The sequence below is a fragment of the Mus musculus genome, chromosome 18 (assembly GCF_000001635.26).
Source record: "Mus musculus strain C57BL/6J chromosome 18, GRCm38.p6 C57BL/6J".
In the NCBI taxonomy this organism is placed as follows: domain Eukaryota; kingdom Metazoa; phylum Chordata; class Mammalia; order Rodentia; family Muridae; genus Mus; species Mus musculus.
Window position 1 is genome coordinate 75,043,369 of NC_000084.6, and position 12,731 is coordinate 75,056,099.

Sequence of the window (12,731 nt, forward strand, 5' to 3'; positions counted from 1 at the left end):
TGTGTCAGTAGAAAATCCAGAAGGTAGGAAATGGGGTTTGGTCTTCCGGCTCTGTCTCCTTTATCTGGCAACTTTTGCCAGCGGCAGCTCTTCTGTATCTTCAGAGGTAGCGTGAAGTTATTTCCGCACAGCCCGTTTAGTCTTACAAGTTTGTTTACATACAAACGATAAAATTATACTTCCCTTCTCCTCGGGTTAAGTAAAATATGTTTTGTATATATAACCATTTAGGTCATAGCTTTATTTCTAATGCCTACAGAGTAGCCTTTAAACACATTTAATCAGCTTCCTATTTATGAATATTTAGACTTTCTAATGTTTTGTTAGCTCATAGTACCAAGTATATTATTTTACATGCATACAAATTTATCTCTACTATGACTTTGTTGAAGTGGAATGATGAACCTTGATACAGGAGCAGTTTATGGGAGCTGGGAAGGTCAGGGAAAGGGTTTCTTTTCCTTGCGTGTCTGACTTTTTGTTATTTGATGACTTTCTGGTTTCTGTTTGGGGAAATGTTGTTAGGCGTCTATCCTGCGCAAATGCCCCATAATAGAGTTTGATTGTTTTACACCTCTGTATTTGTGGTAACTTTATAACCACAGTAGAAACTGATTTTTTTTTTCCCCACTGTGAGCCACACATCCTTTCCCTGTTGTAACTTTGTTTACAGTCTTTGAGTTATGCAACACTGGGACAGTTTCAGGTGATCATCTGAAGGGACTCCATCCTGTGCCCCGCAGGAGTCACTTCCTCTTTCTCCTTCCCCTCTCCCCAGCATTAGCAAGCTTGAGAGTTCTAGCTGTTTCTAAATGGAATCGTGGTCTTTTGTGGCCTGCATCTTTTCCAAATGGTCCTGAGTACGGACCACATGCTTCTCATGCCTTTTTGTTGCTCAGACTCTGTGACTGTACATCTTCTCTGTCATTCATCAGTAAAGGGCATTTCTGTTAATTCTGTGTGGGTGGAGCTTTTAATTTTTTGAGACAGGGTCTCATTATGAAACCTTGACTGTTTATTTGTTTTTTTGTTTGTTTGTTTAAGGCAGGGTCTCATGTAGCACAGGCTGTCTCCAAATTCTCCATGTATGTAGCAGCTAGTGAGTGACCTTAAACTCCCGATCTTCCTGCCTCTGCTTCCCCACTGCTGGGTTCACAGATGTGTATCACCATGCCTGGTTTCTCTGTCTTTTTTTTTTTTTTTTAACATTTTGAAGTAAATTACTGAAACAGAGGTAGGTCGATTGCTAGGGTCTGTACAGCCTGGGTTATACAGTAAGACCTTGTCTCAAAAGAAAACCCCAAAACAATATGGGGCTGGAGGGGTGCTCAGTGGTGAAGAATGCTTACTGCTCTTGTAGAAGACCTAGTACCTTCCCTGCATGTGTGAGAACTTAGGTTTGGGTCCCCAGCACCCATGTTAATACAAGGACAAAAATCTTCTGGGTGTGGTGGTACCTGTGTAGCCAGACTGGACCTAGTGAGTTTCAGGCCAGCCAGGATTGCATAGTAAGGCTCTGTCTCAAAGAACCAAACCATGGCCGTGACCATTTGCACCTGTAACTCTCCTGTGAGGCAGGACCCCAGAGCTTGGTCAGCCAGTCTAGCCAGTTGATGGGTGTGTGTGCTCATGAGTGTAGAGGTCAGACAGAGGGTCAGCCTTTGGAGTCATTCCTCAGGTGCCATCTATCTTATTTGGTTTTGGAGACAGGGTCTCTTGTGTAGCTTGAACTTGTGGCTTAGGCAAGGCTGGCCGACTGCTGAGTCTCAGGGCTCCACCTGGCCCCACCTCCCCAGGGCTGGGATTGAAGGAGCATGCCACAACTCCTGTCAGATAATGACTGTGATGGACCAACATCCTCAAGTAAGCCTTTATTGACTGAACCGTCTCCTCAGCTCCCTTTTCGTTTTTCTTAGCAACATCTTTATAAACTGTGGTTGATTTTATACAAGTTTCTAAAGTACGTAATGGTGGTAAAATGCAGAATAAATCAGTATTTACCATATTTTGGTTTGTAGGTATCTGAATATGCTGGTGTGGAAGTGTGTGTGTGTGGGCCATGTTCACAACGTGTGCGCCGTGGTCATTGTTTAGAGCTACAGGACCAGAGTGCTCTTGGTGTGTTTTGCTGTACTGTTTGTCTGTTTCTCAGGCCTTTAGGGTGAACTAGGAAGGTGGTGCCCTGTCCTCTCAAAGAGTTTAAATAGGCCACGGGCCGCGTGGGTTGGAGGATGTGTGCAGGGATGTGATGTAGGCCTCGTGGGTTGGAAGATGATTATCAGTGTGGCCCAAGGCAAAGTTACGAGCTTAGCTGAGTATGGGGTCTTGGGTTTTGCTTTTTTGTGCCTTAGTTATAGATGGCTGTTTTGTAAAGGTTGGACATTCCTAACAGGAAGAAAGGCAAGGGCCCTCCCAGTGTTGACCATGATGTCTGTGGTTGGAAATAAAAAGTGAGAATTTTACTTCTTTTTTTTCCCTAAAATATACATTTTTGTGGTTTAGACTCCAAAGGACATGAAAGTTATAAAGCTGTGCTTGCCTCCCTCTGTCCCTTCTCTGCCTGAGTCTCTCCCCAGACTCTGTTCCCAGAGGTGACCGTTTTCCCTTTGCTCAAATATACTTCTGAATGCTATCTTATGCATATGTAAACATATATCATCCTAACTTGACCAAAATAGCATGAATCCTACGTACTGTTTTCCTTCTTTGTTTTTTTTTGTTTTTTTTTTGTTTTTTTTTTCATGACAGTTTCTTGTAGTCTAGCCTTGGCAGTCCCGGAACTCGCTCTGTAGACCAGGCTAGCCTCCAGCTCATAGATATCCTCCTTCCTCTGCCTACTAATTAAAGGTCGCTCGACCATGTTTTGAGTTGATTATATCTTGAAGAGCCCTCTGTATATTATTAAGCCCTACCACTCCTTTTGGTGGGCAAAGCATTTAATGGTAGATTAAGTCAATTAGTCATTGGGCTGTTGTGCTCATTGGGTTGTTTTCAGAGTCTTATGTTTTCATTTAGTATAGCAGTGAGTGATGTCACACAAGTGGGCAGGAGTGGGTTCTTGTAATATGAGGCCATTTTGAGAAAACCGCTTATATTAACCTGTCAGTTGTGTTGAGAGGAGAGGCAGTGTGGCAGGCTTGGCTGTTGTCAGGGAATGCTGGAAGTGCTTCCTGGTGATTTCCTGGTCTTTCACAGGGACCTGATTAGGCTGCTCAGGCAGGAAGTGGTCTGGGAAGGGAGACTGAGTCCTGATTGGGGCAGAGCAGCTGTGGCCATCACCTGGTGCTTGCTTTTGTCACCTGTTAGAAAGCTGAGGGAGCCAGGACCCAGTGGGCTCTTGTTGGATGGATTTGGTGAAATACAGTCACATAGGGCAGTGGCTCTCAGCCTTCCTAATGCATGCTCTGGTGACCCAAACCATAAAGTTACTTTTGTTGCTACATCATAACTTTAATTTTGCCACCATTGTGAACCGTAATGTAAATAACTGATATGCGACCCTCGGAAAAGGGTCCTTGGACCCCTGATGGGGTCTCGACCCACAGGATGAGAACACTGCTATAGGTAGAGTTTGGCAGGCCACATACTCCTTTTCTTTAAGGAAGTTACTCTTAGGTCAGAATAGCAAGGACTGACTTAAAAGTGGAAACTGAAGAATGAACATAGATAGAATTAGTTTTCAGCCATGAGACTGACTGACGTCCTTCCATCTCTCCTCCCTCCCTCTTTCCCTCACTTCTCTCCTTCACTCCCTCTCTCCTTCCTTCTTCCTTCTTTCTTTTCTTAAACAAAGGGTCTTGCTATGTAGCCCAGGTTGGCCCAAAACTCTCGATCCTCCTGCTTTAGCCTTCCAAGAGTTGGGATCGCAGGCACGAGCCTTCGTACCGGTTGGTCACGTGATTGTTGGGAGCTAGTTGGTGAGCTGTTTAGAACCTGAGCACAGACCGTGCTGGAGTGCGGTTGCCTGCTGCGTCTGCTGCCTTCCTACAGCCGCTGTCCTGAAGGCAGCCTTTACTGCGTCATGAGAACTGTTCTACACACTGGGCACTAGATGGTGCTGAGATAAGGCAGAACGGCAGCTCTGACCGGACTGCATGCTCAGGTCTAAACCCTCACATACATTTGCAGGGGAGCCTAAGAAAGGGAAAAATGTTTAATAGCAGTCAAGTTCACGGGCTGTGTGTGTTTTTCATGTCCATTAAAATGCTTTCATCGCATTCTTTACACTTACAGTCTTTCCCTGCTCAGTGGGCTAGGCTGCCTAATGAATAGCCTTACATTATTTAATGTTGACCACATCACTGGCTTCTCATTTTTCATTAATAAAAATAGAAGTCTGATAAATTTCCTTATAGCCAGGTTGTTATGTATTTCTCATTGTGTAAGTAGATGACTTCTTTAAGACCGATTTTTACCAGTAAAATAATTTTTAAAAACATTTAAGTAATCTGTGATTATAGGAAAGTTATAAAATGCATAAACAAAAGTTAAAGTAGTCATATCTATTTAAAATACCACATACTATCAATTTTTTTTAACAAAAATCTGATGTTGTATATTACTGTTACATAATTTTTTTTGAATCACTGTATTTGTATAACTATCCCCAGTCTCTATTTCCAGGACTTTTCTTCCATATGAGACAGAAGTGCCTTGCCCATTAAATAATACCAACTTCCCTCACTGCACCTTCCTGGGACCCTCTGCCTCTCTGTCTGGTAGTTTGCTCGCCTGGGTATCCTGTACTGCTGAGTCATGTCATCCAGCCATTCGTCATTGGCACAAAACTTCACTTTGTTACAATAGAGGTTTTATTTCTTCTTAGCATTGTTGAGTTCCAATTAACCACTTCAGTTTTTCTCTCAGGGATTTTCCTTGTATTATAACAAATAAGAACATTTTGCTAAGAGGCCTTGGTAATGTAGACATTGTTAATTTATTAGTATTTATGAAGTCTTTCTCATTTCCCAGAGCTAGACTAATTGTCATCTCTCTTTCCAGTTAGTTTTCACATCTGTTACTGTTCTCGTGTCTCTCAGCTCTGAGCCCTAGTATAGGACGCTGTACATAGTCAGTGAGTACCTACCTGGGAAGGGCCAGATGTAACCCAGGTGTGTGTGTGTGTGTGTGTGTGTGTGTGTGTCTGTCTGTCTGTCTGTCTGTCCAGAGATGAATTACGGTGATGGCCATGTGCAACTCTCTCCTCTGGGAAGTGTAAACTCATCAAACTGAGCTTCAAATGATGCCCAGAGAGCCGCACTGTAAATGAGGCAGTGCCTCAAGAAAAGGATGCTGAGGTACCCATCGCTCCCAGTTCACACTTGTCCTCTCCCACAGACACCCTGCGCTTGAATGTCACTATTGGCAGGCCTGCCTGCAAGGGAAAAGTGGCTTGTTCAGTATTTTTACCTTGCTGGAGGGGAGTCTGTCTTCCCTGACTAGGGTTAGTTGGCTGAGTGAACTTCAATTCTAAATGTGTTTCCTCACTTGAGAAACAGAAAAGAGACTTGCCCCGAATTAGCTCAAGAGTATCTGACCAGAAGAAACATTGTCGCACTGCTGAAGTAGGGGCCAAGAAGATCCTTGCTCCTTGGTTGCTTTCTCAGCAGCTTTGAGATCTGAATTTTAAAGCCATTGATTTGTCCTGTTTTCCTGTCTTACCCAGTGTGGCAGTTGCTGTAGTTTTGACCATGTAATAGTTCCGGGACTTTGGTTTGGGCGGTTGAATGGTAGCATGTAGATTGTGAGTCACACAAATATAGGCACCCTTTTGGTTCTGCCTGATGTGTTAAAATTTTCTGCAATAAATTTATATGCAGCTTTATCCTTTAAAATTTTACTATGAATAGGTTCTTTTAAAGTGTTAACCTTCCTGCACTTTGACCACTGAATGGGCTAATTCTTGTAAGTTTTGTGATTGGTTTCTGTAATTCCCTCTTTGCTGACGTAAGGGGGAAGTCTTCAGAAATGCCTCTGGCTTTCTGAATGGCCACTTGATTTACCTACTTGCCCTAAACTGACAAAGATTGCAGACTTGTTAGAGTTGGTATGTAGTAGGCCCAGAACGACATTAGTGTAAACTGTCAATTTTGAAGACATTCTGTGATAATTTTCAGTGAAAGGGACAAAGACATTTTTAGTATTGTTTTGTAAGCCTCCTAATTGTGGTTTGTTTAACAAATCTATGTTCAGAATTCTTTTGTAATTTTCCCCCAACAGCTTTTGGCATGTCTGTTTTCTCTAGAAGGTGTGAACTATGAAATCGTCATCTTTTACCATTCGAGTATGAAACTGGTGTGCCTAAAAAGTAAAATACAGCCAGTCTGAATTACTGGGAGCTGTGAGTGAAAGAACATATGTACTTTCCAGGTTTGCTGTCTGAATACACTGGGGCTCATAGTTCCATAGCAGTCAGTCATGTTTCAGCTGCCATTTTCCTTGTCATATTTAGATTGGTTTTAATTTCTAATCATTCACATTGTTTTGTGCGATTGTAATTATGACCTAGATATATTTAGTTTTTGTATTTTGAGACAGGTTTTGCTGAGTAGCGCTGGCTGTCCTGAAACTCACTCTATAGACAAGGCTGGCCTAGAATTCAGAGATCTGCCTGCCTCTGGCTCTAGAGTGCTGGGATTAAAGGTGTGTGCCCCCCATCACCCAGCTTGGTAGAATTTTTTATAACATGCTACATGCATGCTACATTTTTCTTGTTTTAAAAAGGAACTTTCAAATGTACTTTTATTTTATGGGTATGAGTGCTTTGCCTGCATGCATATATGTGTAGCGCATGTATGTATGTGCACCTCATGTGTGCCTGATGCCTGTGGAGGTCACAACCCTGTAAGGAGAGTTGTGGGGGTGGGGGGGGAGCAAGGAGTGCTTTCTGTCATCTCCTCCAGTCTCTTCAGTTTTGTTGTGTGTTGGGATGGCACCACAGATAGCAAGATTGTCTCCTCTGTGACTGTTTCTTTCTGTAACTGCTGCTGTCAGGGACTGACAGAGTGGCCAGATCCAGGAAGGTGCCCGATGTGGCACCAGACAAGGATTGCTTCAGGACCCTGGTGGTTGTTTAATAGAGGTTGGCTTGGGAGCAAAGGTTTGATTATGCGATTATGAATTTTAACCATCTTTAATGTCCTGCAGATGTGGAGTTGCTGTAGTCTGAAGTATTCTGTGTGGTGTCCTTTATTTGATCTGAGTTAGCATTTGCTGCCTCTTGTCCCTTTCGGCGTGTTTCCAGTGCCCCAGTCTGTTGAGAAACTTTTGGTCTCTGACTATGATTGTCTCGGGAGCGTTGGCATGGTCGTGCAGTGCCGTTTGACTTGTATTTACTGCAAAGGCTTTGTCCTTTGTTGTCTCCTGCCAGAACAGCTGAGCACCTCTGCTTAGGGGCTGGGTGCCTGTGACTGCTGCAGCAGTGGTTGGCTGGCCGGCTTAGCTGCTCTACCTCACCGTGGCTCCAAGTCAGGCAGCTGGGCGAGTGAGCGAGCAAGCACCTGATTCTTAAATGCCCTGGAAGTGTAGGAAACTGGGAAGTGGATGGGTGAGAGGAAAGAAGCTAACTCGGCAGTCAATGTGCCTGGGTGAGTTTCTGTACAGCAGTGGCTCCCAGCCTTTCTCTGCTGCGACCCTTACAGTTGTCCATGTTGTGGTGACCCTAGCCATAAAGTTCCCTTGTTGCACTTGCCCTGCTTTCATGGAACATGAATGTGGGGGCTGAGGATGCCTTTGCCGGAAGTGACTGCTGAGATGGGTACAGAGAGAAAGGCTTCGAGGGCCTCACCACAGAAAGGCTGGTGCTTGCTGCCTGGCTAGCCGCAGAGAGCAGCTTTCCAGGAGGCGGGGTCATTCTGACAAGGAAGTTAAACCACTTGGAAGGATACATTCTTGGGGCTGGAGAGATGGCTCAGCCATTAAGAACACTTGTTCTTCTCTAGAGGACCAGAGAGTGACTCTCAGCACCTGTATCAGCTTGATCACAAGCACCTGTAATGCCAGCTCCAGGAGTACTGGACATCCTGCCCTGCAGTCTCCTGCCCTTGTGTGACCTGGTGGCCAGAGAGAGGGTTAAGATCACTAGTTTACAGCTTGTGCAGATGACCACGTTGATCAACCTCCATGTCCTAAACATGGTGGGGCTCTGTGCCTGCCATGTCTCTGAATTCCCGTTTGTAATTTGATTGAGGTCTCATTCACCATGCCACCTTGGTTGTCTAGGAACTATAGACAAGCTGGCCTTGAACTCAGAGAGCTCTGCCAATCTCCCAAGTGCAGGATTAAAGGCATGTGTCAGCACATCCAGCCGCTGCCTGCTTCCCATTAAGGAACAAAGCTGGCTGTGGTTGTGCTCACTTTCAATCCAGCACTAGGGTGGCAGAGAGCGGCAGACTTCTGTGAAGACGGTGGCGGGAGACCCAGTTTCAAAACAAATGAGTAAGCAAAAGAGTTATTGTAAGCATGGTAGTATTTACATACTTGTATGTATGTGTGCCTGGTGCCTGTGGCAGTCAGAAGAGGGTATAGAGTCCCTGGAACTGCAGTTATAGATGGCCTACATGTGGATGCTCTTTTGTAAGAGCAGCTGTTGCTCTTAACCTTGGACCCATTTCTCTTTCTGTGCCCCCAACCCCTGGTTTTTTGAGCTGCGTCTACATAGCCCTGGCTGTCCTGGTGCTCCCTATATAGAGCAGATTGGCCTTGAAGTTACAGAGACGCCATCACTGCCCAGCCTTTTCAAGTTAGATGTTTGGGGTTCTTTTTACTTTTGAGTTTACAAACAGACAAACAGCCTTTTGGCTACTATGTTTTGTTTATTTGTTATTTTGTTTTGTTTTGTTTTGGGTGGGGGGAGGGCATGAGTTCTTACTATGTTGCTCTGGCTGGCCTGGAGCTTGTTTTGTAGGCCAGGCTGACCTCAAACTCCTAGCGATCCCCCTGCCTCTGCCTCCCAGAGCTGTGGTAGTCACGGTGTGTCTCACCATGCCTTTGTGCTTTTCTGTGTCTCTGAAGCACTGAAGCTTGCATGTGTATGCTTTCTTTTCTTGCTCTTTTTTCATTTTCATTTTTTTTTTTTTTGTTGTTGTTGTTTGAGACAGGGTCTACAATGTAGCCCAGGCTGTACTTAATTCACTGTTCAGCACATGTTGTACAGGTTGGCCTTGAACTCATGGCAATCTTCCAGCCTGAATGCTGGTAATGACAGGTATTTAACACCATTCCTGCCTTTTGCTTAACTATTTGACAGTATTGAGAGCCATACTTCCCATGTCTCCTAAGCATAACATCACTTCTCTCAATAAGGGCATGATGGGCCTGTGGCTTGTTCTGTTATGGATTACCCTACCCGGGTGCTGAAAGATAGGGCTCCCCAAGCTCCTCTCTACTCTCCTGTGAATTAGAGTACATTTCCTAACTACACTGAAAACTGAATTGAGGCAGGGTCTGCACTGTAGCTCAGGCCGTGCAACTTTCTTTATATTGCTAATTTTATTGTCTTCCTTGTTAACCATATTCTTGCTCTGATTTATGTTTCCTATGGGTGCATCCTGTTAGTGTGTGCATATTTAGTATTGCATTCTAAAGTACTTTTCATTCCTTTTGTCTTTACAGTTCTGAGTTGAAGCTATTGGAAGAGGCAACCATTTCAGTTTGCAAGTCTTTGGGTAAGGTGGGAAGGGAGAGAAAAACAGGCAGTTTCTAAGATTTTCTGTTAAAATTTTTAATAGTATAATAATATGAGTTGAATTAATCTAGTAGCATTCTTGGTTATGATGGTGATGATGGTAATTATTTGTTACATGAACTCATTGGTGCTTTGTACAGGTTTGTCAGTGTGCCTTGTCTCTCTTTGTAGCGGTATTAGTGGACCCTCCTGGGATTTCAGGCATGGGGCCTACACTGGCTTCCCTTGTATATTCTCTTACAGTATGTATCTGCAGATGTCTTAGTTAGGGTTTTATTGCTGTGAAGAGATCACATAACCAAGGCAAGGTCCCTTAGAAGGGACAACATTTCATTGGAGCTGGCTTACAGTTTCAGAGGTTCAGTCCATTATCTTCAAGACAGGAGCATGGCAGCATCCAGTCAGGCATGGTGCAGGAGGAGCTGAGAGTTCTTCTACATATTGATCCACAGACAGTAGGAGGAGACTGTCTTCCACTGCAACCAGGAGGAGGCTCTGAGTCCATACTGGGTGGAGCTTGAGTATAGGAGACCTCAATGCCCTCCTGCACCGACTTACTCCCTCTGTTCCAACAAGGCCACACTTCATAATAGTGGCCAAGCATTCAAACACATGAATTTATGGGGCCAAACCTTTTCAAACCACCACAGCAGACTTGCATTAATTTTTAAAAGTATATTCTGAAGAACTCCATCTTGGACACTCTTCAACATGTGTCAAGACACTCACTCAGGGGCTGGAGAGATGGCTCAGCTTTTATGAGCACTGACTGCTCTTCCAGAGGTTCTGAGTTCAATTCCCAGCAACCACATGGTGGCTCACAACCATCTGTAATGGGATCCTAAGCATTCTTCTGGTGTGTCCGAAGACAGCTGCAGTGTACTCACATACATAAAAATAAAGCTTACATAGATACACAGTTCTCATTACTGCATGGAATGAGCTCTGACAGCTCAGGCCAGTGTTCTTCAGTGTTGGAGTTTCTGGTTCAACAACGTCCATGCATCTATGTTTACACTGGAAATCCTTGGCCAAGAAAGTGACTGTGCACTTGTTGCTGCCTTGGTTTGAACTTTGCACCCAACACGTAAATCCTGTGCGCTTTTTTCATCAGTAAAAGTGAATTTTGGACTAAACAGTCTCTTTCTTCTGTCGAACTCTTAGCTTTTGAGCTTGAGAGATTTGCCACAGTGTATAATACGTTTTATGGATGATTTTGACGTCCAGTTTGTTACGTCCAATAATTTCCTTATAGCTAAGAATTTGAGCCAGTAGATATCTGTCCTTGAGAAAGTAACAACCTATAGATAGAAATATGTAAAATGAACTGGAGAGATGGCTCTGTGGTTAAGAGTACTAGCTGCTCTTCTAGAGAACCGGGGCTCAATTCCCAGCACCCACAAGGCAGCTTACAATGATCTATAGTTTCAGTTACAGAGGATCCTATGTCGCCTTCTGATCTTCTCAGGTATGCACATGTTGGAAAGATATATGTGCATGCTACACATCCATATATAAAATAAAGCAATACATTTTAAAATTTAAAAAGAGTGTGAAACATCCTAGTCATATTGGTGATTCCCTCACTTGAGGTTGCACTTTCTTCTACGGTTTGCTTTGTGAATAAATGGAATATTTGTAACTACGACTATCTCTTAGTCACTGTTCTTTTGCTGTGATGAAACACCATGACCAAAAGCAAGTTGGGGAGGGAAGGCTCTATTCAGCTTATGCCTGCATATCAGTATCAGTATTCATCAAAGGAAGTCAGGTCAGGAACCCAAACAGGGCAGGAACCTGGAGGCAGGAGCTGATGCAGAGGCCATGGAGGGTGCTGCTCACTGCCTTGCTCCTCATGGCTTAGTCAGCCTGCTTTCTTAGAGAACCCAGGACCACCAGCCCAACAATGACATCACCCACAATGGCCTAGACCCTCCTCCATTGATCACAAATTAAGAAAATGTCCTACAGGCCTGCCTAAGACCCCATCTTATGGAGGCATTTTCTTGATTGAGGCTCCCTCCTCTCAGATGACTGTAGCTTGTGTCAAGGTGACGTATGGCTACCCAGCACAGACTAAGGGTAGCATTTCACTTATCGCTTATTTTCAGAATTAGACGTGAAATTGTCTGTAAGAGTGATCAGTCAGCAATTTCAGTGTGACATTTTATAAATGGTATGATATGCTCAGTATTAACTATTTAAATGCCTTTCTTGTCTCTTGCAGTTGAAAACAACCCTCGAACAGGAAATCTTGCTGCGCTAACTAAGGTCTTCCTATCTAGAACCAGGGAGCTCAGGCTCTCAGCCGAGTGTCAGAAGTAAGTTACGGCTCAGCACCACCGCACCATGCTTGGCACCACGGGGAATCGTTTTTATTTGGTGCAGGGGATAGGCTGTGGTCTTTTGAAAACCCCTGTGGAGAAATTATACTCTTTTTTTTTTTTTTTTTTGGTTTTTCGAGACAGGGTTTCTCTGTATAGCCCTGGCTGTCCTGGAACTCACTCTGTAGACCAGGCTGGCCTTGAACTCAGAAATCCGCCTGCCTCTGCCTCCCAAGTGCTGGGACTAAAGGCGTGCACCACCACGCCCGGCTATACTCTTTATTAAGAGAAAAAAAAGTAAAAGAAGTTTTTATTTTAGGTCTTAAATTGTTGGTGTGAGATGCAGTGATTTGTTTGATTCCAGCACTTTCGTTAGTTATTAAAATTATATTCTTTAAAATGATTAGTAATTATATAATTATTTTTAATCCAGTTTTAAAATTAATCAATTCATTTGTTTTGGGTAGCACATAAAATGGGTTTTATGGTGACGTTTGTTTGCTCATGTTCATCTGCCCTCCTTTGTCATGATGTCGTTGTTTCTGTAAAAGGTGTTCCCTCCCGTTACCTCTCCTTGTGATTACTAATCTAGTTTAAATAGCGACTTAGATTGATATCATCTATGCCACATCTATAGCTCTATGTCCTAAATACTGGATCTGTGGATGTCTGATTGTTTATGACTAGAGCATTGACTTTGTAGCCCAGGCTGGACCAGGCAC

General features: G+C 43.8%; 1 protein-coding gene across 6 annotated transcripts in view; it reads left to right on the forward strand.

The window, feature by feature from the left end:
* The window catches only part of Dym (dymeclin), a 268,268-nt gene that overhangs the window by 24,670 nt on the left and 230,867 nt on the right, over window positions 1-12,731 (forward strand). For all 6 annotated transcript variants that reach the window (XR_386014.4, XM_006526218.4, XM_030250594.1 and 3 more), the window contains exons 3-4: window positions 9,613-9,665; window positions 11,913-12,006. Coding sequence is in view for 4 of the 6 variants with exons in the window: in XM_006526218.4 (XP_006526281.1) it covers window positions 9,613-9,665; window positions 11,913-12,006 (147 nt within the window). In the remaining 2 variants the exon portion in view is untranslated. The remainder of the gene's footprint in view (window positions 1-9,612; window positions 9,666-11,912; window positions 12,007-12,731) is intronic.